Here is a 27,981-nt window from a genome sequence, read left to right as displayed (position 1 = left end):
TTTGCTGTCAAATAGTCAAAATAAAAATCGATTTTCATTTTCCACAAAGGATAAGAAAGAGAAAATGAACAAAATCTCGGCTGCTTAGGAAAAAACCTTATAACTTAAGTAAAACTAGTATGTTTATTAATTTTACAATCTCATTTAACCAGTAAAAAGTGCAATAAAAAAACCTCTACCAAAAGCCCCTACAATGGATTTCCCACAACAAATCGAAGGTAAGTAAACTATAAACTAGCAAAGACCCAGTCTTAAAATTTGGTATTCCTTAAACCTTTAACTCCTTCTCAACTTCGTCGTAGGAAATGCATTGGTGGTGTTTTAGAAAGATGTTCAAATGAACTTTTATAGTGTTTTTTAATGATTGAACATTGATTTATATTCGGATAACTACGTACTGACAAAAAGTACCTAATTTCTGTCTTCTCATTACAAAAGAAAATCTTACCAGAGAATTTCTTTTTAGTCTAGGCAATAAATCAATTTATTTTGTTTTCTTTTCCTCTTGATTTTCTATCAATAACATGGATCTTACAAGAAGTTGATACATCATTTTTACGTATCAGAATACCAATGAATCTTTATTTGATAAACATTTTGTAATACACTACACACGCCCTAAACTGTCGAGCTGCTAATTAGTTATTTATGATTTGTAAATTTGTTGATGGCAAACAATATGTAATCAAAGGCATAAAAAGTGAATGGTCGATTATACAATACTAGGTAGTATTTTGGTTTCGTTATCAGAAACCTAGCTTTCTTAAGTGCATCCAAACTAAATGATTGAATCGAGGAATGATAATACTGATTTGCATATACCTATATAGTTACACATAAATATCTTTGTTCTTTTTAAGTATGATTTATTGTTTACTAATTGCTCTAATTCAAAAGTTTATTACTACAAATGATAAAGAACACAACAAGCATCCGATATTCTTGTGGTATGAACATCAGTAAATATTAAAATATATTAAGATTTGATCCGTACTGCATGAAATTGTAAAGCTCATCAATTATGTTCAAATTGATGCTTAATATCTTTTAAAAATATGTGAAAGTGCAAATGGGGACAGAATCGTTTATACTTTCAATCAATCTCATTTACAGTCAGTCTTATACTTACTTACTTAAGGTGGTGCTACAGTCCGGGGCAGAAATGGGCCTCAACCAACATGCTCCTCCAGCCAGCTCGGTCCCTAGCTAGCTGTCTCCAGTTTCGAACGACAAGTTGGTTGAGGTCTTCACCCACCTGAGTGCGCCACCTGAGTCGCAGTATTCCTCTACTGCGCCGTCCCTCAGGATTAGATTCGAAGACCTTCCTGGCTGGAGCGTTGATGTCCATTCGCTCCACATGACCCAGCCATCTAAGCCGTTTTACTTTAATTCTGCTAACTAGGTCAGTGTCGCTGTACAGAACGTACAGTTCGTCGTTATATCTTTTGCTCCTTTCTCCATCTATGTCTACGGGACCAAAAATCACCCGAAGAATTTTTCTCTCGAAGCATCGTAAGACGCTCTCATCTTTCTTTGACAGGGTCCAGACCTCAGCGCCATTATTGAGAACCAGGATGATGAGTGTCTTATAGATGGTGATTTTACATGCTCGAGAGAGGACTTTACTTCTCAATTGCCTTCTAAGTCCAAAGAAGCAGCGATTTGCAAGAGTTATTCTTCGTTTGATTTCAGCAAAGGTGTCGTTGTCTGTGTTAATAGCGATTCCTAGGTAGATAAAGTCCTTCACTACCTCAAAGTTATAGCTGTCCATGGTGACGTTTTGTCCAAGACGTCGTTGTTTAATGTCCATTTTTGATGACAGCATACACTTCGTCTTGCCCTCATTGACTACTAAACCCATCTTCTTCGCTTCCGTCGCAATGCTCAAAAACGCTCCACTGACATCACGCTTTGATCTTCCAATTATGTCAATATCATCTGCGTATCTGAGTAATTAGATGGTTCTTTGGAAAATTGTGCCTCTAGTGTTGACGGTTGAGTTTTGCTATTGATATTGAAGAAGTCGCATGACAGTGCATCGCCTTGTCTAAAACCTTTTTTTGACATCAAATGCATCGGTGAGATCTTATCTTACCTTGATAGAGCAGCGTGCATTCTCCATCGTCATTCTGCATAAACGGATAAGTTTGACAGGGGTGCCAAAACTAGACATTGCTCTGAAGAGCTCTTATATGACAGTTAAATTCAATAGAATCGTTAGATTTTTTAAGTATACATTAAGAATTGTTGACGTTAGTATTTAACTAAATGTACATAAATATGTATATAAAAAAGGTAGCATTAATAGCAAGCAAAATTCCTAATTAACTTTAATCTCTAAAAAATCATGCTTCTTGTTCCTACATGCTATCAAATTTAAAATAACCAAATTGAAATAAAGGCTTATGAAAAGGCAAAGTCAGGATAATGGATCATATTCTAAAAGATGAGACAGTTCTCAGAGTAAGAGCTGACGAGCTTGAACTCGCATGTAAGATCGATCAAGCAGACTCGAACTCGGACTTAGTTTCATATGCAACAAAACGAGTTCACTCTTTACAGTTCTAAATCAGTGATATGAGAACGATCTCAAAGCTCTTTGTATGCACTTGCACTAGTTAAAACATTAGTTTCTATGCGGTCAGTAGAATCAAGAAGGAAAAATGTCTTCTGAAAGCGAAAATAAATGTGTAAATGAATTTCTAGTAAAAGAACTGAAACTAAGTAAAGTTTTACTGGAGAAATCGTAGTTACCAGTTTTAAAGGCCAGAAAAAGAGATGCTATGCTTAAAATCATAGATGCATTTAGAAAGAAATTTGGCGAGGACATAAGTGAAAACAAATTAATTAAAAAGTGTCAAATATGAAGTCCCGCTTATAAAGCAAAATATACATTTTTAAAAAACTGGAAATAAGAAAATAATTCTTAAGGAATGGGAAAAAGAATTGCTCATTTGACAGAGTGTGAAACTAATCCAACGCTGTAGAATCCAGAGCACCAATGGCGTAAGGAAAGTCATACTTACTGCTCCATAACCTTTCCGTTTCTTCTATTTCTTCAGAAGTGTGTGGGAATATTATCCAATCAATTGCACGGCTTCTAATTTTTGTTGCGACTTGCTGTACCATCCTAGATATAGTTGATTAATTGATACCAATGTCTTCATCAACACCACTTTGAAATCCAGGAACTCCTACATAGCGCAGAAAAATCCTCATTTTTTTTGATGAGGTAAAGCAGGGTTGGGCCCAAGAACTCATCTGTCAATAATTGTACACCTGTTTTACTAAATCTTTACAATTTTCGAAAATCTTCACCAATTGGTGTTTTTTTATAAACACCATTTTGATAGCTATTTATCAACTGAGTACGAGAAACCCCGTCCTTAACAATTTGTGAGATCGATCTCATGCAATCGAGCATTTTTGCATATCAAAACTAGAGGTTTTTCGCAAAGAGCTTTCGTCGAGATATTGATCTCAACACTTTGAGTTCACAGCTTGAGATCGATCTCGGTCTCTGAATTTTTGTTTGCATACCACTCTAAGAAAATTCTCAGAAAAGTGAGCAAAGAGCTTGAATTCATCTTTTTGCATATGACCCAATATCTTTGACTGTTATTCACTCCTTGGTGAATTGTTCGAACCTTTTTTTTTGATTAATCAGGTAAAATTGGTGTTAATAAAATTAATAATAAATTAATATAATAATAATCGTTAGTTGGTAGAAGTCGATGTCGATACATCATAAAACTAATTATCCTCATGAAGAAAAAAGAATTAAAAATAAACAAAGAAAAAAATCAAAAAACTCCTAAACGATAAATAGAAATTCGAAAGCTTGGTTGAAATTGTTAAAACCTTAACAAAAATGTAAATTTCGAAACCATTAGACGAGCAATAAAAAAAAGTGGATTTACCTGTAGGTAAGCACAAAAAAGCCATGGATCAAAGAGATCAATAAAAAAACAAAAAAAATAACTGTAGCACTCGCGGACTGACGGTTATTATTTAGGACTTCATACGGCCAAAAGGCAGTGGTATTAAGTATTACAGTTCAGCTTAGAATGTCCGTGGTGAATATTAAGTTAGTGCTAAGTTATGGTTAATTAGACTAGTTTTATAATTTTTTAGAGTTATATTTCTGTCTAGCTTAAAATAAAAGAAAAAGGTTTTGATTCACTCGCTGCTTGCGCTATCCAAAGTTTTATTCCACGGATATTGCCAAAACCCTCAAAGATTATTTCTTTTTATGCAAATTCATTGACTTATAAATCTATAACAAGTCAATGGTTTCCTCCATCCCTTACATTACTCTCACACAGCAATCGTTCAATTTGTTTATTTATCATTCATTCAACTATCGAGTCTCCTCTTACAGACGGCTTAAAACTAATTTTCATTTAAATGCAAATTAAATACATTTCTTTCTAGACTTAACTCTAAATTTAAAATAAGTGCATACAAAAATGACATATATTTTGTGAATGGTTCTCTAGTAGCTTAACCCATTAAATACCAAGCATCTTTAAAATAAAGATAATTGAAAAACCTTTGAAATACTGTTTATTGAGTAATTTATTTAATTTAAATTAAAACAAAATTAAAATTTTTTCAAGTTTGGTACTTTGAGGGGTGTTCTCAAGCGAGTACACTGGCCAGATATATAGATACACATTCTAGTTGTGAAATTTTTTAAAACATTCTTTTTCGATACAAAGTGTAGTTTGGCACTTTCCACATATCCATCGAACTCTGCTGGAACATATCTTACATTGTAGTTGATTTTGTTGATCATGTGTGTGAACAAAGACCACCACCATTTGTTGCCTTTTACTTTCATTGGGTAATTGTTGACAAATTGGCCATGCAGGTAGACCCCACACATACCCTTGTTGTATGAAACTAATGGTTTTGGCTGAGGAAGGACTACCTTTTATTTCTCTGTTGTTGAACATCTTTTGACTTTTAATAGAGGTTCCAAGCTATCGTAATTATTTGCAACGGTTACAACAGCATTATCTTTCCAACGTGCGAACAGAATGTTGTTGTTTTTGTCAAATTTGTGATGGAAGTACCCTCGATTTGCCTCAATGATTTGAGTGTACATTTGTTTATCCTATTGTCACGAACTGTACATGTAACACGAAATCCTTTTCTTCGTAAAGTGGCCATAAGTTAAGGGCTGGTGAAATAGTTATCGAAAAATAGCTACAAAGCATCTACTCCTTATATCCAAAACGAACAGGCTTTGATAACCAAAATACTTTACCATCGCTTCGTAAATTGAAAGTTTATCATGTAAAATACCAAATTTTTGATAATTCTGGCAAGTCATTTTCTTCAAAGTCTAATCTTCGCCATCTTGTCCGCCTTGTCAATACATGAATTGTTCGCCAAATGAAAAAAGCACTTGATTTCCTTGAACTGATTGCGAGGCATCGCGTTAGCTAGCTACCAACGGAATTCTCGTAAACTGGCACCAATATAATAATTCTTTGGGTAAAGTGTGATATCCGGAAAAAATCATAATGCCAACAAACTTTTTTAGATCTTCTTTTGTAAATAAAAATGATTGACAGTTTTGGTTTTTTGTGTGTGTATCCGACTTTGATCCACAGTCAAATTCATTATATAATCATCAAAAAGTGTTTAAAGATTTGAACTTTGATTTCTAATTCCAACGGTTCTTTTACTTTTTTATTTTAGTAGAATAAACCACATGATTGAACCATTTTGGAGCAGTATTTTGAGACCCACCTCTGTCTGAGCTTTTCTCCCTCAGATTAGAAAGTGGGATATCGTCTTCGCTTTCAAATCCATCATTGATTTCAAATTCTACTGCTCCTGGGATATCAACATCCATCATCTAGGATATTATCAACAGCCATGTATAGATTTGAATAGCGCTTTCCATAAAAGCTCTTACAATTAACTGTTATAAAAGCCATTTATCTACAAATCCAGCAAGACAAAAATTAACACGGTTTTGGTCAGTGTACTCCATCGACTACATCACTTTTGTGTACGACTGACCGCTAACAAGAAGCAATACTTTTTATGATATCTATTCCAGTATTTTTTCTTGATTAATAACCTAATGAACATAATAGATTTTTCACAAGTTAGTCAATAGTTAAAATTTGTATAAAACTTTTACTTTCGCAAGGACACAAAACGGCTTGAAAAAAATGAACGACACAAAAAGTAACCTAATGACTTGAACATGGCTATTATTTCAAATGACAAAACAGATGTACATGCTTGCTTTTCGTTCAAAATATATTTTAATCAAAGCCTCCTTTTTTAAAAATATCAAACTGAAATGTTCAAAAATACTGTACTCAATTGGTACAAGGGAATATAAATAATTTTCTGGATCGTATATTTCTTTCTGAAACATACACATTTAAAAGATTTAACAAAGAAACAAGACCGATTAAGGTACATTACGTAGATTAAATTGGTATTTCTGACAAATTCCATTTTAATTGTCTAAGCAAAAATTTGGTTGTTGAACCGTGTAAAGCGGAAGGCACACGAGAGGAGTGTGTTCCACATATGGGCGGACAAGTAAAGTATAAACTGCTATTAGTGCATACATATTACCAAATTGCGAACAATTTCTTTTTAAGAAACCAAACATTTAAAAAATTTAACCTAGATCTTTCACTGTATCTTTCCGTTAATCTATCCAAGGCAACATTAAAAATATTATAATTATGTAGAAAAGTCATTTTTCTTCTACAAAATAAAAAAGTACTATATATTCTGATATAAAGAGAAATAAAATGAAATTCGCACCAATTGTATTTAAAGCGCTTTCAATATTAACACAGCCATTCGTGCTTTTAATTTTATAAAACAGGTTAAAATCATGTGAAATAGCAGACTAGTTGTATACTGCAATAATAAGGGATTTCATATGCATAACCGAAGAATAACAATGGACCCAGTTGTCTGCCCTGAAGGACACCAGATAAAGCTCGTATAACACAGCAATGGTTAAGAGTGGGTAGTTTTATGAGCATCTCACTCGTTATCAATTTAGAAGAGAAATCTTTTTTGAGGATTTTTAATTGATCGCTTCTTTTGGTGGTACTGCTTGGACATTTCTTAAAGCTTGAAATAATTATATCTAAACATGTATTCACAAGATCACACAAAATAATACACATTGAGCATAAATTAGGTTAGAACTTTAAATCTTAATTAGTGGATAGGGTTACTTTCATTGAACACAATTGTTTATGTTCTTTTAACTAAGAAGTGGAATATAAAATAGCTCAATCAATTTCATACAATGCTTTTTAAATCGAAACATGCAACATCAATTTTGAAAAATACAATTTAGTTTTTTCTTCAAATCGCAAAATATATTGTCTAAGCGATTTAAAAGTCAAAAATTAAGACTTTAAACTTGGCATTGATGTATGTTAAAATAAATAAATGAATAGTCAGATTTATTTTCTTTTTTAACAGTAACTTAGTAATAAAAAGAAAAACAGACTAATGTGTTGCTTTTTTAACGCAACCAATATAAAGAAAAATTAAAAATAGATTTCTTAATTATTCATACATTAAAATAAAAACCCAAAAATAATTTTTTAGACATGCTAACTTTGTAAAAAATAGTTCCCTTTTGCCAATTATTTTAAAAATAAAACAGACATTCTTGTTTTTGGCTATTGTAGATAAGAAACAAATAAAAAAAAATAACTTAAACCAGAAGTAAAATAATAATAATAAGAATTGTACGCGTTTTACAATAGGACTTAAATATAAGGAACAGAAAAACTCTTTGAAAATATTACTCTTTTTATTTCTACATAAGTAAGGTTTTTTGATTTAAAACAAAAATTAAAAAAAATATATTTTAAAATTTTTCAATCGTCGGAAGTTAAACTACAATTTTTTAAGAAGAATGTTCGATGTAAGTGAGCTATAAAACCAATAGTTCTGTTATCAGCACAAAAAAAAAAACTTTATAGGGTTATGTGACCTTTTTCTAACTTTTTGGAAAAAGCTTAAGATATACAGTGTAAATCCGTCCGTGTCCGAGGCTAGTTGGTGCCTCGCAACTATGATGTTTGTACGTGCCAGGAAGTCACCCCGACGGCATAACCCCCAACCTGGAGGGCCAGATCCTTAGTATAACTCCAAGGACGGGGATCCGGATAAACCGCTCCTTAAACTGTAGACGCCACCGTTGATTCCATCTCGGGAATTCCTCCGCTGCCTTCTGGATAAGGAGAGTGCCTTAGTGGAAACACCTCTCCTCTTCCCCTCTCTCGTTTGCTACCCCCAATAACTTTCCACTGGGGTTGGAACCCAATCTCCAGTTGAGGTACTAGGTACCTGATGTTCACCACGGGGAGGTGAGAGTAGGAGTTGGTAGGCAGAGGTGGGTTTTGAGAAAAACCTGTGGACGCTTGTGTCATCTTGAATGCACATGTCTGCCATTTGAAGATAAAAAAAATACAGTGTATCAAATTAAAACTCGAATAATATCCCTTAGTTTTGTTTTCCACTACTAACTTTTTTGGTTTGTTACCAAGTCTAGTGCAATCGTTTTTATCTTTTGAAAACGTCTATCAACTCAAAATAATTTAATTTAATTGAAAGTACCAAAACGTAACATAATTTTAAGTTAACTTTTTAATTAAAAATTAAAAAAAAAAAACTGTCTGGCAACCAATTTTTAGCAACAAGAAGATAGAGTTCTTTTTGTCAACTTTTTTAGCAGCGTTAGGTTATTGCGGAGGTGCTTGGGATCATTATCTTGATATAATTGTAAACTATCTCGTATTCTAAGTTTATCTGCATATAAGTTTAATATTAAAATGTTTAGGTACATGTGTTGGTCCATTATTCAATCGATGAAATATAAATTTTCTACTCCTGAAACTGCCACACGACCCCAAACCATCACCTATCCGCCACCATGCTTCACCTTCGTTCTTAATATTTTTTCTTTGAGCTCCGCATTACGCCAAAGATTAAGTTTGCCATCTGAGCCAAAAAAGTTGAATTTGCTCTTATCAGTGAAGATTCATATTTTCCAATGGTTAAAATCACACCATACTGTTGATTTCGTTTATGAACGGCTTCTTCCTGGCTACTTGTCAATTGTAGTTGTTTTTTCTTCAGATAATCCAATTGTCTTTGGGCAGGCTTTCTTCTTCCGATATTTTTCGTCCTCTTCAGCCAGCTTGGGAGCATTTATTTTGGTATTGTACCGTTGATTGACTGCGATTTTTTGGAACCCCAATCTTCGCATGGTCTTGCCAATCTTAAAATGCATGCGTTTTGTGTACTCATTACAGACTCTAATATTTAATGTTTAAAAAAAAAACAGATGGCAGCTTAAATACTATAAGATCATTCGACTTAAATTGATATTTAATATGACAAACTTAAATGATAAAAAGTGTTGTAGGTGTTTTACTTTGAAGTGTTTTTTTTTTTGACAAATTAAAAGAATACTTACTTGTGGTAGTTTAACAGTAGGTGTTCCTAAGTTTTTCGTAAGAAATTGCTAAACGCACAAAATATGCAAATTGTATTTAAAAAAAAAACAACACCTAATACTTTTCTACTTAAACTATCATAATATCTTGTATATCTCTTCTCTACTTCATATTTCCATATCATCGATGATTTATGGTCTTAAAGATAGTACCACTTTACATTATCTATGGTTTTTATCTGAACTGATACTCTTAAGGCTGATACTAACAAAAATTATTATTTATTATCCCATTGTTTGATCCTAAAAATATAAAACAATCATATCTCAGTTAAAAAGAAAATAAAACACAAATACTACTTCTATCCTTAAACTTATATTTATTTCGTTATCATAAACTAAATTTTCATATTATTTTTCAATTTGGCATTAACAATTTTATTTAAGTAATCACAATATTCTTTCTCCTCATTTTCTCTTCCAATAAAGTTTATTCCATCCAATTCCCATACAAATAGATTAGTGGCACACCCAAAATTAAAAGTAAAACAAAAAAAAAAACCAAAAACAAAATAATCACTTCTGTTCTTCGCTTCACTTAGAAACACTTGTCGAAACTCCCATGACATATGATGTAGTGATGGAATCTCTTTTCGAACGTAAAAACACAAAACCCGACAACACATTGTCGTCATCAGCAGCAGTATCTTCACTCATTACATCGGCTGATTTGAAAATGTCATCAAGTTTGGGTAGTAATTTGGAGGATACTACACCAAGTGACTCTGGAGTTCAGACCTTGGACTCCGAGTCAAGTAGTGAACTTATGATAGATTCAATAACCTCACAAACTGGTTTTGATTTTGAAGATTTGAAACCTCTAGTTGAGTCTGAGTTGCATTCCAATCAATTGCCAGATCTTGTGCCGAATCAGCTTAAGGCTGGACAAATTATACGAAGCGATTTGGAAAACTCAAATGTGTCAGTTTTAAATGGCGACGATGTAATGACAACAAGTAACTGCTCTACATTTGACGGAGAAAATATAGTATATCGTCGAAGAATCAGAAAGCCTCATGCAACAACAAAGACACCCAAAAAGAGAGTGTCATTCCACGAAGATATCTTAAAGAATACACGCACGGATAATATCCACATTGAGCACGGCTTTGTTACATACAAAAACGGCCGGAAAGCTGCTGCAGCCACTTCGATGGCAGGTCGTTACTCATGGTGCTCCGAAGGCGATGCTGGTGGCTCTGAACTTTGCAATCAGGAACCTGATGATCCTGATCGTCGAGTTGTTTACCGAAATGCTTGTTCAGATGTACTCGATTATGGCAACTCGGATATTTACGAAAACAATGACAGCAATTACTTGAAGTATGATAACTCGGGTGTGTTTGAGTACCATCCTCAACATGCCCAAAAACAAAAGCAAACCGAACAAGCCGCCAGTTCCGGCAAGAACGATGCAAAACTTTATAAATGCTCATGCTCAAGTTCCAATTCCAGTTTGGATTCTGATGAAATGGATAAAAACTCTAACAGCAGATCCAATTATGCTCAAGCAAAGTCCAACTCTTGTGACTGCATCGGCATGAATCACACAAATAACAATTTTATCAATGACAATTGCTATTTCTCTGAACCGAACATTGACAACTTGAACGAAGGCAAATCCGTTTGGAACAAAGAGAAAAGGCCAAAAACTAGTTGTTTAAAGAAGACCAAGCGTCACACTAACATTATCCACGAGCAGGATCTCAATACGAAAGTTAAGAAATTCAACGTACATGACATGAATAATCTTATTGACAACAGTAAAATGATATTTGGTTCGTTGAAGAGCATTTTTACTATTCCGCTCCCAGAGCGTGGCGTTCCAGAGGGCTCTGAAGACTTGCAATCAGTTTATGAGTGTGTTCCTGAGGCTGATGGGTCGGTAAGAAGTTTTTCACCCATCAGAGCAAGACCATTTCTTAGTAAGAGTCTAGATGGATCTAAGGACAAGAATAAGTCTAAATTTGTGCACAATGTTGATGAACAATTGCGTCGCAAAAATGAGGAGGATATGTTTGCTCCAACTCGGCAAAATAGTGCCGACGACAAACCAACAATTGAAGACTCACCCGGACAAGACGAGTCGATTAAAGAAACACCAGACTCACAAGTGGTTGGCGGAATGAACCAGTTTCGTAACAAATTCATCATTAATTGTGAAAGTACTGTGTTCGAGCACACCGGAGTGTCGTATACTTTTGAGTCGTATGGTTTAGATGGCGGCGGCAATCAAGCCGATGTCGCTAATTCCATTGCAAATTCAACTCCTTTAGCACAAACTGATCAGGAGAAAGGTGCTTTTATGTCGGTGCCAAATGTGAAGCAGACATTTGCCAATATATTCCGAACATTAAAAGAAACAGCGACATCGCCAACAGCTAAAAAGGATGACTTCCCCGGTGCAATGGCGCTACCACGTGCAGAAGTGCCTAAAGATCAGGAGGCAATTTTGGTGGATGCAAAACCAGCCTCCACCTCAACTCCCAGTGAACCATCAGACTCGAAGTCAATGACCTCTGATATGACGTCGTCAACATCATCTTGGCAAAAAACTGGCCGGTGCTCCCCAGTGACTAGTGGTTCCAGCAATAAAAATGAAGTTCGAAATAGTGTGGAGAAGCAGAATCGACACTTACCCTCGCCAATGAAGAAGCGAGTTGGTGGAGCATGTGCCCTCACTACAGTACCGACGCGTTTCGAACATCCCAACCGCATGAGTCCGGATCTATTTAATCTATACACAGGAAGTCGTGGTGGTTGTGGTCGTGATTCGAAGAGCACAATTCTGAGTGAAGAATTTGATGACATTTTGACCATAACTACCGACACCGATAAGAACGAAAGTGACATAGTGATAGTTGACTACCCAGAGGCTTCATCATCAAGTGAATATACGCCACCAAATATGCAAAACAACAATCTACTAAAACCTCAGACCAAAACCAGTTTAATCAATCGATTCCTGAGGAATGTTACTCAGAAGAAAATAATCGAGACAACCATAAGAAAGAACAATTTCTTTGCTGGCAAAATTAAGAATGAACAAAAATTATTTTCGGGAAATCTTTATGTTAAAGGAGTCAAGCCTAAGAATATCGATTTAATTGAGGATCTTAATGCAGAGATAGCCATGGAAATTGAAATGTCTGCTGCGAATTCACCACGACGTGAATTAGTTGGCATAGAGGCTGGTCTCCCAGGAGATATCTCTCGCTTTGAATTAGGAATAGGTGAGATTTCTATCGATATATTCAATGGAAATTATTTGCACATCCTAAGAAATGATAGTGAAACCTTAATGAAAGTAAGTTTGAAATTCAAATAAATAAAGTAAAAAAGTGATGATTGATTGTTAAATTTATTTATTGCAGGTTTTCAAGTTATACACTGGTTACAGCAGGGAAGGTTTTATGACGCCAGTGTTGGTGTTTTTGACTGATAAGACTTTGTATGTGGCCGATTTGGTGAGAAACAGATTGTGTAGTAAATTCGTTTTACCCTATTCCGAGTTGGATGTTATATTGGTAAGTAAATTGTTATTTTATTTCTTATTTTTGTTTGTTTACTCAGGGTGACTAAGAGTATTTTATGGTGCAAAATTATTGTTGGCTTATTACGAAATAGCACATTAATCAAATGACCTCCTTGGTATCATTTAAATAGCATTCTTACGGTGTTATTCGAGAAATTGCGACTCTTATGTTGATATTTATTTCAACTCAAGTTGTTGGCTTACAAGCATAGACTAATGAATGTACATATGTTAACCTAGGAACAAATAATCAAAGGGTGTTTTTCGTATGACGACTGTAAAAAATGATAACCGCTCCTTTAGTGGTTACCTGGCCAACACATCTAGCCACAGAAAGCCGGATAAAAAAAGTTTATACATTGCAAAAGAAATAAGATATGTCGTTATTAAAATGCAACAAACCGTGTGTAACTAAATACAAAAAAATCCCTCTTGCAAATTCCGAAAAGATGTATTTTTTTAGTTAAAAAATATGAATGTGCAGCAAAAAAGTCCAGCGTAGTACTAGCGATCTATAAAAGTATTCTGTGGCTTTCTGGCTTCATTTCATAAGACATCACAATCTTATATAAGCTCAAATCCGGAGTCGGTGATGCCAAAACAAGTGATGATGGGCTGTTAACTTTTTGTGACATCTTCGCAACTAGTAGCTACTACCAGCAGCTATGTCGTATTCCGCACCTGTTCTTTAAATAAGCACATCATTTCCTTTATCGAAGCTCAAATTTAGATATAGTATCAACTTCTCGTGAATTTGGCGTTTTGTTTAATTTCATACTTAATGTGCATACTTTTACTTGGCTTTGCCATTCAGGTCTGAGATATTTTGTGCTAAGATATTTTATGAGTTTAACCCCCTTGCTCAGCTGGTCAGCGAGCCGTTAATCGTTGACTTGTTCCTTACTTCTAACTGTTAAATACACTATTATTGTTTTATTTCTTATTAGCACATCTGACTGTGTTTTTTTTTTTAAATAAGCGCACACTAAAGGGGATCATACTACCCTTATTATATTAACACAGTGTGAGCACCAGGAAAAGGAGAGAGGAGTTGAAAGGAGGTGTCGGTGCACATTGGTTTTGAATTCCAGAATATTGCAATAGCTGGGAAAGACAGAGTATGGCAAGGAACTTAGCATTGGCGTAGTACGGCTAAAGAACGAATCTCTGTACTTGACAGTACGACCGAATTTGGGCTCGAGGGTATATTAAAGAGCATTCCTAGAAGCGCGAGTATTACGGTTGAACAGTTTAATTAGCTCAAGATCTTTAATTGGTCATACTTACTCGACTTCAGTGCTAATATGATCACAAATTTAATTCTTTCAGAAATGAGATTTTTTTCTCAAAAAGGGTTAAAAGAATTAGATCTTGAAAAACGATTGGTTTGATTGGGGAGCTGCAAATGAGTTGTTATGGTTAAGGAGGTAAGATTCCGTTGTTTTAAAGCCAACCCAACTGAGGAAAACTAAAAAAAGTTCAGCCAAGCCTGTATCCGATTGACCAGATTTATACATGACGAAAAATCAACTTAAAAAAATACAGCGATGTCCCAAAAGCAAATGTTAAAAATGTTTGGGCGTTTGTTTCTTAGATTCCTTCGCTTGTTGACAATAACACTTCCTTTGTTAGACTTCGTCTCTACTTGACAACGTAAATGATATTATCGGACTAACTAATCATTTTTCTTACTCCTATTCGATTAAAAGATCTCAACATTCAAAAATCCGCTTGCTGTATTAAATATCGGCTTCAGAAATAGCTCCAAGTCCGACACTTCTTAATGACTGGTAGTACGGCTTTCATAGCAACAGGTCCACTGATAGTTCAAGGGTTTATCTTACCAAAGAGTGGAACCAATCTTTGGAGAAAAGAAAATGAGTACTCTTTATACATTTCAAAAGCCTTTAATAATGTTTGGCATCAGGTCCTCTTACCGAAAATGTTTGTCTCCGGTTTCGATGATGCCCTCATTCTTTGGATTAGAAATACCTTTTTGAACCGTTTGATAAAAAAAAGTATTAGATGGGCTCCAGTTTGAAAAACACCAAATAAACACTGGTGTGCCCTAGGGTTCCATTTAGTCTCCAACACTGTTTATTATTCTAATTAATGATCTCCTGTCTGCAACTTCTAAACCAAATAATTATTTTGCTGACGATAGTAAGGTTAGCTTTTCATAATCGTTTTTGCACAATTAATACCGCCCTACACAGCGTTATACAATGGACAATAAGAAACCGAGTAAAATGCTTCGAAAACTGAAAATAGTGTCTTAAAACGATATATACCCAACTTACCATTATCCATGAGTGACACTTGCATTGCATGAAATTAAAAATTAAGACATCTCAATTAATAGTTCATCAACTGTTTCCTGTTAGGAAAATGATCGCGATGTTGCGAAAAATGCCGCAGCATGTTTGGGTTTTCTGAAACGAGCCAAGAAATGTGTCTCTCCTTTTAATCTGACTACAATTTAAAAAACTTATTACGTCCAAAACATGAATATAATTCCCATCGCTGGTCTAATGCTTCAGAAAATTACTTAGCCTCTTGGACAGCATCAACGAAGAACTTTTAAAATGATTGGTGACAGTAAAATTATTAACTGAATTACGTCATTCGAAAATCGTCATTAAGTTGCTTGTCGCACCTTTTTTTACTTTATTTTAAACGCAATAGCCAGTTCCTATTAAACAATTGAATCTGTAACACTCGCGTTTCTAGGAAAGCCCATCAGTCAACCCTTAAGCTCAACTTCGGTCGCACTGTAAAGTACAGAAAATCGTTGTATAGCCGTACAACATGAATTTAAAACCAATGCAGACACTAACACGTCCTTTTTTACCCCTACTACTTTTCCTAACGCTTAAAATGTGCCTCTAGCATTTTAAAGTTATTTAAAACCCATAAAACTTTTTTTTTATATTAAAAACTGAACATAAATATGGAATTTTTGGCTTTACTTTTGCAACTCAAAACATTGATTGCTGAATGTCTGAAAAATTAAAATTGAAAAAAACTGCCGTCACCAATAAGAATGATAACGTTCTATTTGTTCATTTCTAATTATGTTGTTCTATTAATTGCAGATGGGCCCATATGGCAACACTGTTTTGTTGAGCAACTGTGATCGCGACATGCAACAAGTTCTTTTGGCTGGCGGTCCATATCCCGCAGATGGTTTAGTTGCAAATTTAGAACTATGTGCCCGTCGTGGTGGATCTATTCTTCCAGCTGTTGGGCAACTCACCCTGCAGCATCTATCGCCTCTACAAGCATTCGTACGGGAAAATTCCTCAGTAACAAAAGATGACATCTGGATGTATTATGCAGTTATAAATATTCCAGCTGGTACATTAGGTATTGAAGAGGAGCCACTTGGGCCTCATGTAAAAGGATTCCTTATGCATAGGCGTATAAGAGAACATGCTGTAAATTCAAGAGAATCATGGCATCCTGGTTATTTCTTGCTTAAGTAAATAGATTTTTATTTTATATTTGATGCATTTAATTTATATTTTCAATGTATTTAAAATAGAGCTGGAGTTTTGTACATGTTCCATGATTCAACTCAAAAACTACCAACATGGGCCATGGCCCTAGCCGAATGTCAAGGTGCTCGGCGTTCCTTGAAGGCAGGTCGTCCACATTGTTTTGAAATTCTTCTTAGAAATCAATTACTTCAGTTGGCTGCTCCTGACGAGTATGTGGCATCGGAATGGCTGCAAGCTCTACTGCAATCAGCCAGTGGGGTGGGTGTTAGTATTGCAGATATAATCTATTTACAATTATTGTACTAACTTTTATGTTTCCTCAGCTCTTTGAAATGCAGGAAAAACACAAGACATTGGGTTGTTCTTTGATAGTGACACAAAATCATTTGATAACTCTGCGAGAAGACTTCTCTGCCCCATTGCGACAGATAAACAAGAGTCCCAACAAAAGTAACACACAACAAAACGATAGAAAAACTTCACCCTTCAAAGAACTATTTGAAGCCAATGTTAATGACACAAGTAGTATTGTAAGTTGAATTTGATTTTGTTCTTTGTCATAAAATAAACTGTACTAATCCTTTTAATATTTAATAGATAAGCTCTGATATGAGTACACCAACCAGAAATACAGGCCGCTCAAATTCTTCACTTAACTCGACTCCAACTCGGTTGTCTCAAGCATCACAATCAACAATAACAACATCAACTACAAATTCAAAACACCACAGGCAAAGCTTAGAAGAACATAGTTCAACAAATATGAGCAGTGTCTATGGAAAGAATTCTGGCATTGAAATACTCACGTGTGCTGATATTAAGGAAATGACTGGCATAAAAATTCCATCACATAATGATACATGGTGGTGTGTTCTGGAGTTCTCGTGTCAAGAGGTTCGAGAGAGTTCAGATGATTTGGTTATATTTTTTGCAAGTAGTTCTGAAATGCAAAGATTTTTGCGAATGTTGGAACAGTTGTGGCAAGCTAAAAATGTAAGTAACAAATTTCTATCTAAAAAAATGATATATACCCCATATACATAATTTTTATATAATCCCCAAATGAATTCAAATCTAATTAGGTAAAAGGAAGTGTGATTTGAAGTCAATATCTTTTTTATGTTCTCATAATACTTTATTCTTTTTTATCACTCTTTTGTTGTTTTTGTAGGTTTTTGTGTTTTGTAAAAAAAAATTGTCAGTTGAATTTTTCTAAAAAATTATTGAAAAGCAATAAATATTTGCATTTGAGAAAATAAGGGCTTATGTAACCGACTAATTTGCCATTGGGTTCAGCTTGCCGGAAATATGCCCCATTAGCTAGCTCTGCCATGGATTCTTGAACCTAAGACGATTACAAAAAAATTCAACTTCCGGCCTGAGCGTTAAAGTTGTCGATTTACGCGCGAGTATGTCGCCTCTACCCACCCTACCACGGTTGCCTCCCTCGCCAGGACAAACCCTTGCCTAGGCTTCTTCATATCTTCATCTCTTTGCTATCCTTGCTTCATCCTCTTACAAAAAAAATTAGTTCACCATTATCATTTAAACTTTATTTCAAACTTGATCTAAATATACATATAAGTTGTATTTCTTCATTTCAAAATCAAATGGGGGGGCGCAACAGTCCGTTGTGAACCAGGGCCTAGTGACTTACAACTCTCAACTATTCCTGTGTGCGAGTACCGTTGTCAGGAATGGAAGGGACCTACAATTTAAGGCCGAATCCGAACGGCTAGTTTGAGAAAGCACTTTTTTATGACAAGAATTACTATTGAAGGATTTGTCAATTCCTCGCAAGAGGCAGTACCCGCGAAAATTATTTTTTTTAAATTAAGGTGGCACAGGCAGGAATTGAACCCAAGACCCCTTGCATGACAGTCCAACGCACTTTTTTTTTTTTTTTTTCAAATTCATTTTTATTTATTCAATCTTAAACCTATCTTAAAGCTAGACAAAAATTCATAAAACTAGCCTAATTATCCATAACTTACAACTAACTTAATGGTCCCATACGGACACTCTAAGCTAAACTATAACACTTAAAACTAATGCCTTTCGGCCCTAAGATCTATTTTACTTCATTTTAATTTTATTTATTTTGTATTTATTAGAAAATTATGAGAAAAAACTAATATCAAGGTCCTTTTTTATTTTTACTTAAAAAACTACTTAAAATTAGGTCCTTAAATAAAACTTAAAGCTAACTTAAACTACCTATTCTACCTATAAACTACTTAAAACTAGAACAACCACAGCAGCAAATCTAACGTGTTTTGTTTTTATATTTTACTGTCTTTTTTTGTATGGTTTTTTTTTTTTCTTTGATTTTTTTTATTTATTTATTTTTTCTTTGTTTTTTTTTTCTTTTTATTTTTTAATTTTTTTGTATTTTTTTTTTTTTTGTGCCACCATGCCTATTCTACTTAAAACTAAACCCTAAACCCTAAAACTATAAAACAAGTATGTAAGCCGGCCAAGGCTTAAACCCCATCCCGACCTACCCATTATCAAGTGCCGATTGAAGCCACCAAAACTGGTTCTCCTGCTTCACCCTATCAGTTCGGTCCCGTTCGGACACAGCCCTACTGAACCGAAGGAGCTCCGCTCCGCCTTGTGCCATGACGTCCCGACTGTACGGGAGTCGCCTATCCACGGTTCTTCGTCTGACGTGGTAGATTAACGGAACTGCCAATCTATCCTGTATCAGACCGCATCTATCTAAAAAGAGGAATGCCTCTGGTGGAATGAACCCGCTCAAGCGTGCACTTTCAAAATACTCGTCGTTCGGATAGAACAGTCCAACGCACTAACCATCATGCCACGGGTACTACATATCTTCATTTAGTCAGGTTATTAAAATCTCAGAATTGATATAATTGAATTTACATTTAGAAGTAAAATAAAAAAAATTATGAATTCTCTAATGGCCGGTTTTCAATTCGAAGTTTAATCAAAAAAAAATCTTAACCCGTCTTCGATTTATTCACAAATTTGGGATATACAATACTCTTTTGTCGCAATCAAGAATAAAACTTTAATCCCCGTTCCTACCCTCCGAACCTATCCTTAGCTCTAATTCTGACCTGCATTACCGACTCGTAATATCGTATCCCTTGATGTCATTTATGTCAGTTTGACAAGTCAAGAATTACGATCATTTTTTTTGTTTATATCGTCGGTCGTCGTCGATTCCTTTAATGTTTAACTCGTCGTCTTTTGAGTGTTTAATAAATAAAGAAAGTAAATAAATAAGGTCAATATGTAACACTTATTGTAGATTCTATTTTTTTCAAAAGGAATACTAATTTGGAGTCTCTAACGTTACTGGCTCATGTTATATTAAGGGTCAACTAAAATTTTCATTTTTTTAAATTAATAGTAAAAAAAACCATCCGTTAAAATTTTTGAAAATCCTGTTTTTTCGGCAATAAAAGCATGTCGCACAAATTGTTTAATACAGTAGCTAGTGTGTTCTTTTTGAATTAATTGTCCTCCGCTGGGCGGAATATTGTCCCGCTATTGTTCTTCTAAGCTGAAAAAACAACTGCATAAGCTTTTCCATCGTTCCTAGTCTACAGGTCTCTTTCCGAGCGGATTAAAACAGCTTTTGTCCATGCTTTCCCCAACAATGGTGAATCCCCCTCCCCATCCCTTAATTCAGATCGATTAAGCAGCGATCTGAGAAACAAATCTGGTTGAAAAACCTGAACTTGATCACCCAATTGATTTGAATGAAGTATAGATTGCGATTGAATCTTCAAAAGAAAACAAAGCTCCGGGTATAGACGGCATCTATGACTTTATAAAAATGCTAGTATTCCTCACTATTTGGACCGAAAACAACAATATACTCAATGAATACCAAGCTGCATATCGAAAAGATTATTGTACCATGATCAGATCTTCAATATTTCAAAAATAACAAACCAGTATAAATATCGTTGCATCGTTTAATGCATTAAATATGTCTTAGTATTAACCTCTGACAAAGAGGCTTGCTACATCAAAATATGCAATCAACTCAACCTGATTTATGTTCTTGAAAAATAAGTTAGTTCCTCATTCTTACTTTACTTAACTTTAGTTGGCGCTACGGCCCATTGTGTTCCTGTACCTTAAGAAATAACTTTCGCCAGCTTACCCGATCTCTAACTTGCTGCCTCCAGTTTCGAATACCAAGTTGACGTGCGTCGCCCTCAACTTGATCACTCCACTGAAGACGAGGCCTGCCTCCGCCTTACGGGCTGGAGCTTCGATGTTTATTCGCTCGACATGCCCTAGCCATCTTAAGCGTTGAACAAACAGTTTTTTGACCAGTGGCAAGTCGCTGTACAGCTCGTATAACTCATGAATATATCTTTTCCGGGAGATGTTACTTTCCCTGTCGACACAAACCGGACCCTAGATCGTACGCTATTTGACGACAGTAAATATTTTGTTTTGTCCTCGTTAATGGCAAGACCCAGTTTCTTCGCCTCAGACTCGATATTAGAACATGCACCCGTCTTCCCATAATGTCAATGTCATCTGCATATCCAAGATATTGTGTGGATTTTTGAAAGATTGTGCCACTTGTATTGGCATTGACCTTTAGACATTTATTTATAATTTGTTAAATACTAACGTTAACAAATCTTAATATATACCTAAAATCTAAAAACTTAAACTAGACTGTTGCAAAATATTAATTTGCAATTTATACTTTTTATATTATCATTTGGTGAGTAAATACAAGAGTGAAATTTATTATAGATTTCAATTAATTGATTTAGGGGGATATGATCACCATAGTTTGATCTGCTAAAATTAGTATTCAATGGTTTTTGGAGTCTTACTGCTTGAACAGAATGAGATGCAGCTGTAGCTAAAAAAATCGCTGTAGTATAAGCTGTCAATAAAAACGCTCACTAATCTAGCAAAGGTCGCCCACAGTGGTGTAGCGCAGGAAATTTATTCAGGCATGTTTAACGCATATGAAATGTATATTTGAACTGAATTTGTATGGTAGCATACTATAAAAAAGTTACAAAACCAGAAAAAATTCTCAAATGCATTGAACGCTCCCAAAAAAAAATGAAAAGTCAAAGAATGAAATGGGTTTCCCCCATCTGTCATCTCAAATGTAGCTTGTAGCGTCGCCAAAAGTTAAAGTTGAGTCAACTTGCGCTGCAGCTACTGCTACAGATACAGCTACAGCTTCTCATTGTGTCGATGTATACTATTTTCGTATCTTTTAACTTTGACAGTGCTACAGGCAACAGATACAGCTACACCATTCTGTTCAAGCAGTTATACTTGAACGACTAAAATTCAAAACTACCAAAAACTGATGGTGATGAAATTTGTCCGTTATTCATCCAACAATAAAACAAAACTGCAAGTACATCCCATGATTTGTCAAAGATGGAAGATTTATGAGAGAAAGTATTTGTGAATAAGGTGGTAATGTATGAATATCATGAAACCACGAATCGTAAACAAAAGCGCAATGATTGGCTTCGAGTCTTGTGACGTATACGGTGTAGTAAGGTGACCATACTTTTCAAGCATATTTCAGGACTGGTCTCACAAATGAAACAAAAAGTAATTTTAAAACATATGGATCACTGAAATCACGGCCAAATCTCTTAATAAAACCCAGAAATCTATTTGCTTTTATAACTATGAAGGTAATATGTTCATTAAATGTTAGTTTAGGATCTAAGACAACACCCAAACCAGAAAATACATATATTCTACTGAAAAGATAAGAATCAAACATGTAACTAAAAACGATTGGAACTTTTTTGGGTGTTAAACTCAGGGTTATACATTTGTGAACATTTAAAACAATACGATTATAATTGCACAATTCCCTAAATAATATTAAGTCTTCTTGTAAGGGAATATAGTCAGATGTAAAGTTAATTTTTTTTTAATTTTAATGTCATCAGCATATATTAGGACAGACGAATTTTGTATGATCGAAACCAAGTCATTTATAAATAAAACAAATAGGAAATGACCAAGGTGACTACCCTGGGGAACACCAGAATTCACAACAAATGAACTTGAAAACTCATTACGAAATTTATCACTATAACGTCTATCTTGCAAATATGAGGAGATCGAGTTTATGACACAGCCGTGAAAAACTTTCTGTGATAGTTTTAAAAGTAATGTTTTATGACACAATTTGCCAAAGGCCTTTCTGAAATCAGTAAAGATTCAATCTACTTGTTCACGTTTCAAGAAGAATATTGAAGCAACTAAATGACAGCTCATCGCCTTCTCAAAGTCTTCTGGTGGTTTCGGTTGAGTCTCTTCCAATTTGACGCAACGAGCATTTTCCAACGTTAGACTAATCAGTCGATGCAAAAAACTCATCATGGCACGGTATAGTTAGTTCATTTAGCAAAGTTGAAAGTCCATGGTTCGCCGCCAGATCAATTATGTATTTGATTAACTTGAAAGAACAACAGTGGAAAGATTCTACCGAAAATTCGTAATCGCAATTTCACGACGAATATAGCAATCTATCATACACAGAGGTACCCAAATATTTTAATGACTCAAATTCAAGAGAAATGATAAGTTTGATCTTAAGAACGAGGTGTGGATTACTTAACTTGAATGCTAGGGCATTTCAGCATAACAATGTTAGGTTATGCTTTGATGCAGCTGAGAAAACCTTCCACTTCGGCAGCATTTGTCCTATTTTGAAATCATAAATGGCAAATGTTATTTAATGAATACAAATTCTTAAAATATGCTATTAATTATCGCAACTTACTAAATGAATATAATGTTTAAAGTAATTCCAACTTTGGCAAACGTATAAATAGTAAAACTAGAAAACTTTAACAAGTTATTGTTCTAACTAATTTTAAACACCAGCGTAATCTTGTTTTTATAAAAACTTTTTTAATAAAATAAAATTTATTTATCTATGTATTCTATTCTATCCCTCTCCAGCTATCGCCCAATAGCTCTAACGTTCCTTCTTTTCAAAGTCATGGAAACGCTGATTAATTATCAGATTATGAAATATTTCGAAGATCGAAAGTTTTTTAAGGACCGGCAATATGCCTTTCGTAAAAATAGGTCGATAGGTAATTGTATGGTTTATCTAACCGAACGGTTGAACAAATCCTAACATCGTTTTGAAGAAAGTAATAAAATAAATATTGGTGTCCCCCAGGGCTGCGTTTTGTCTCTGACTCTCTTTCTTGTACTCATAAATGATCTTTTGTCTGCCACTTCTAATCCATTAAGCTGTTTCGCTGACGACAGCTTTTCATATACATTTCTAGATTCATATCCTTGTCCTTCGGATGTGGAACTTTAACGGCAGCGTATGTTAAGCTCATTAAATTCCGATCCCGACAGCATTGTCCAATGGGAAATTATTAACAGTTTAGAATTTAAAGCTTCAAAAACTCCTGTTGTTAAAGCTGAAACCACCCTCGATGCCACTATCCATAAGTGTTACTTGTATCCAGAAAACTAATTAACTTTTAGTACTCGGTATATGTATCATAGATCACCTTTAGTGGAATGATCACATATATCACGATATCGCCAAAAATGCTGCTAGGTGCTTAGGATTTCTCTGGCGGTGCATGAAATTGTTCACCCCTTCTGATCTGGCTGTAATTTACAAAGCCTAAATTCGTCCAAGACTTAAATAAAACTCTCATATTTTTGGGCAGGTGCCGCTAAAACAAGTTAAGTATTTTGGATAGACGTTAGTTGTTGCATCTGATTTGTGGGTATTTAGCAAAATTTTCTAAAATGACATGATATTCTTTTTCTGATTTTTTTATCTATCACTCATGTGTATATCATTTAAACCCAAAAAGTTGATTTTCGAGAGCTTACCCCTACCACTGTTAAACAAAAACCTTGCAATGGTTGAATTTGATATAAAGGCGCGTATAACAACATCTACTTTAAAACAAAGTGATTTTCTTTCCTAATTCTGAGCAAACGGAAGGATCCAATAGGCACGCTTTCCTGTTTTTCAGATAGATAGGGTCGTCACTTAAAATTGCGAAAATATTTAAAACAAAAATGAATCATACATTTTATCACAACAGATTTCTTTCGAATATTAAAATGTTTATCAAAACTCCTAATTTAGAACCAACATTTTTAATACTTGTTCTCTTTTTCAGAATGATTTATTTCCCATAACTGTTCTGGATGAAGACGATACCATATCTGAGCAGTGTACGGCTCTGTACATGGACATCCAACGCTCATGGGAACCTCTTCTATCCGCAGCCCTTGGTTACCCATTGTAAGAAATCAGAATGTACGCATAAGTGCTATAAATTAATGATTGGTGGCTATTTTTCCATATTTTTGCTACAAAAGCACATACATACATAATAATATACATTTAATAATGATCTAAATTAGAATTATTCTTCTCTCTAAAACAAAAAACTATGATACATACATATAAAACTATTATGTAATATTTAATTACTCTATATTTATTGGGCTTCAATAGCGAGCAGTTTTTGTTTTTAAATTAATTTAAATAATATTGTTAATCATGGATTATGTAGTTTTATAGAACGAGGTTAATTTATTTCCCTTGGTTAAACGTTTTGTGATATTTACTTTATTTTTTCGCTCTCTATTGAATTTTTTTTTTTTAACTTTGAAAAAAAGAAAAAATGTGATTATAAAAATATTATTTATTATTTTACAAAGTAAGACAAAACAAATACTTTCCAACAATGTCTGGTACATTTTTATTGAAAGTTATATATTCCTCGTTTTGATAACAATGATAATTTTATTTTGTACTTTTTTTATGATAAAAGAAAACAACTCATTTCAATATATAAAAATATTTATATTGTTATTTTGATGTTTTATTTATTTATTTGTTTGAATGAATGTTGAATGAAAAAAGTTGCTTCTAAAAGTGTGTTGTAAAAAAACGAGTGTTTTTTTCTTGTATTATTATTTTTTGTATTAAATGAAATGTTTATTAATTTAATATTCAAAAGCAAAAATGTAGTTTTATTTTAACATTCCTTTTAATACGTTTCTTAAATAGAAAAAACACGTTTGTACAAAAAGCACAAACCCATTATTTATGTTTTTTAATTTTAAATTTGAATTTATGAATGTTTGTATATTTTATGGACTTTGGAACATTATTGAATTTTGTATAGATTTTTAAGAATGTGCAAGAAGTTTATTATCAAATACATAATTAAAATCAAACATATAATTGTAATGGACTTGAAAACAATAACGAACGGAACAATATATTATTATTACTCATATAAAATAACAATACATAATTCCCATGCAAACAAAGTATTAACAATGGAAGAATAAATGTTTTGTGATTTTTTTTTTACAAAAGTTTATACAAAGAAGTTAAAGCTGATAAGTGGAGTGGATTGATTTAAATGTGAACTAATAAGAAAATACAGCCAACATTATAACATAACATATTCTGATGCATGCTACCTATTTGATATTGGAATCTTATTTTTTATTGGAAGGTATTTATTAATTTAATTGACAGTCTGAGGTGATAATATTTTCAATTGGGAATTTTATTTCTTAATATAATTTTCTTGCCTTCTATTGCGGTATATTCATTTGTTCTTATGGGTGCTCTTTCCATAAAAATTGTACTTGAGTAGTTCTTTGAAAATGTACATATTGTTTGTCAAAGTTCGTTGAGATGTCGACGTTCTATTCAAATTTGACTTCAATATCTTTGGCAATTCACAAAAGATACGATACGAAAATTTCATAATATAAAGTTCTTTGGAATTTGTCATACAAATAAATTTAATACGAAATTGCTAAGGCCCAATAATAGGACCTGTCGGAAATCTTCAGGGAAGTCTTGTATCTTTAACTGATACCAATAAACTGTAAGCTTTACTTTTGAGTACAGTTGACGTAGTCAGTTTTCGGAAGATAACATTGGGCAGGTTCAGACAACATAAGAGACTTCATTTGTAGTCAACTTTATTATATTATGTGAATTTTGACGAGAAGGCAACTAGTTAGTTTGTCAAGTGTCATGAATTTAAAATTCAGAACTTTATTTCACAAACCTCTACTTTATGTTTATAGTACAAAAACTACCAAAAGCATTATTGTCTACAAAGCACGCCTCAGACAATCTGCAACTCTATCACGACTTGTATTTGTGCTGTAAAGAAATTTACTTATTTATTTTGCAGAAAATAAATAAATCGTTGATGGAAGTGACCTTTTCAAAGTGATGCAAATATTAATAACGGGCTTAAGGTCAATGAAAAAACAATTATTTATGTTGTCACGACGTTTCGTTTATGTCTATGAATATCATCAGGTGTGGCAATTAATCTATATTTGCATTAATAAATTGGTTACAATTTGATAACATTAAAAAACTATGAAAACTTACTCTTGTTACATGGATATTGCACTTAAATAAATCATAGAGTAATAAAGTTCGGCTTTCAGTTGAATGAAAAGACATGGTCAACTATCATTTTGACAAAAGTAGACTTGACTTCATAGTTAGCGATTGTCTTGACTAACTTTCCAGTCAAATTTCCATTAAAGTTGACTTAATTGGAAGGCAATTTTTTGGACAGCTGGCCAATCAGATATTAGAAACTTGCTTTACTTAAGTCCCTTATGTCGTTTAAACCTGCCCATTTATTAAAACTTTGAATTATTTGACAGCATTTCAAATGTTATAAACGTTTGTAAGTTACATTTTTTTTTGTTTAAAGAAAAAAAAAAGAACAGTACATGAGTTTTTAATGAGTTAATGAGAATACCAAAAAGGTCTCTTCGATTATGGAATCTAAACTAGATTCACAGAGCAGTGCTTCTTACTTTCCTTTAAGATAAAAGAGTTTCGAAGGCGACATAGACAATTGTCCGTATTATTTTTTAATACATGACTTTGTTCCTGAGAGATGAGAGTTATCCTTATCCGGAAAGAAACTAAATATTGATTAATCTTCGACCAAGACTAGAATTAAAATTAATGCAGTTATTCTTACTCATATATGTATTTCGTTCGTTGCTTGCCTATGTTTCTTCAAAAAGTGCACGTCTTCCTATGTAGGGGTTTAGGTTTTTTACAGAAAGCTAAAGAATGTTTTAGTTTAAAGTTAAGTTTATTATGATTCCCAATAATCGATTATTTATTTTTTATCAAAAGAAATATGAACGAATTTTTGTTTAATACTGTCGCATACCTACAAGCTACGCAAAACTTAACTTCTTGAGAAAAAAATGGGGTTTATTATATTATTATTATCTACTTTACCAAAGATTTAAATTTAAGATATATTCCAATTAATAAACCAAGGATTTATTTTTAGCTAAGTATTATGAAGGAACATCAAGATATAACAGAAATACATTTTTAAAATATATTTAGTTAGATT

General features: G+C 33.8%; 1 protein-coding gene across 3 annotated transcripts; it reads left to right on the top strand.

Annotated features, from left to right (window-relative positions):
• The first annotated feature begins 30 nt into the window (after positions 1-30).
• LOC129953945 (uncharacterized) lies at positions 31-27,981 on the top strand. Of its 3 annotated transcripts, XM_056067504.1 has the most exons (9): positions 32-218; positions 9,959-10,012; positions 10,072-12,836; positions 12,904-13,056; positions 16,160-16,545; positions 16,609-16,828; positions 16,888-17,094; positions 17,162-17,557; positions 24,724-27,981. In XM_056067504.1, the coding sequence occupies exons 3-9, from the start codon at positions 10,092-10,094 to the stop codon at positions 24,850-24,852; spliced, it is 4,236 nt and encodes a 1,411-aa protein (XP_055923479.1). In that variant the 5' UTR covers positions 32-218; positions 9,959-10,012; positions 10,072-10,091; the 3' UTR covers positions 24,853-27,981. The 3 variants fall into 3 exon arrangements, with proteins under 3 accessions (XP_055923478.1, XP_055923476.1, XP_055923479.1); XM_056067503.1 differs by lacking the exon at positions 9,959-10,012 and having other exon boundaries at positions 31-218; positions 16,609-16,822; XM_056067501.1 differs by lacking the exon at positions 9,959-10,012 and having other exon boundaries at positions 31-218.

This window comes from Eupeodes corollae, chromosome 1 (assembly GCF_945859685.1).
Source record: "Eupeodes corollae chromosome 1, idEupCoro1.1, whole genome shotgun sequence".
Classification (NCBI taxonomy): Eukaryota; Metazoa; Arthropoda; class Insecta; order Diptera; family Syrphidae; genus Eupeodes; species Eupeodes corollae.
This window is presented reverse-complemented; position numbering and strand designations above follow the sequence as displayed.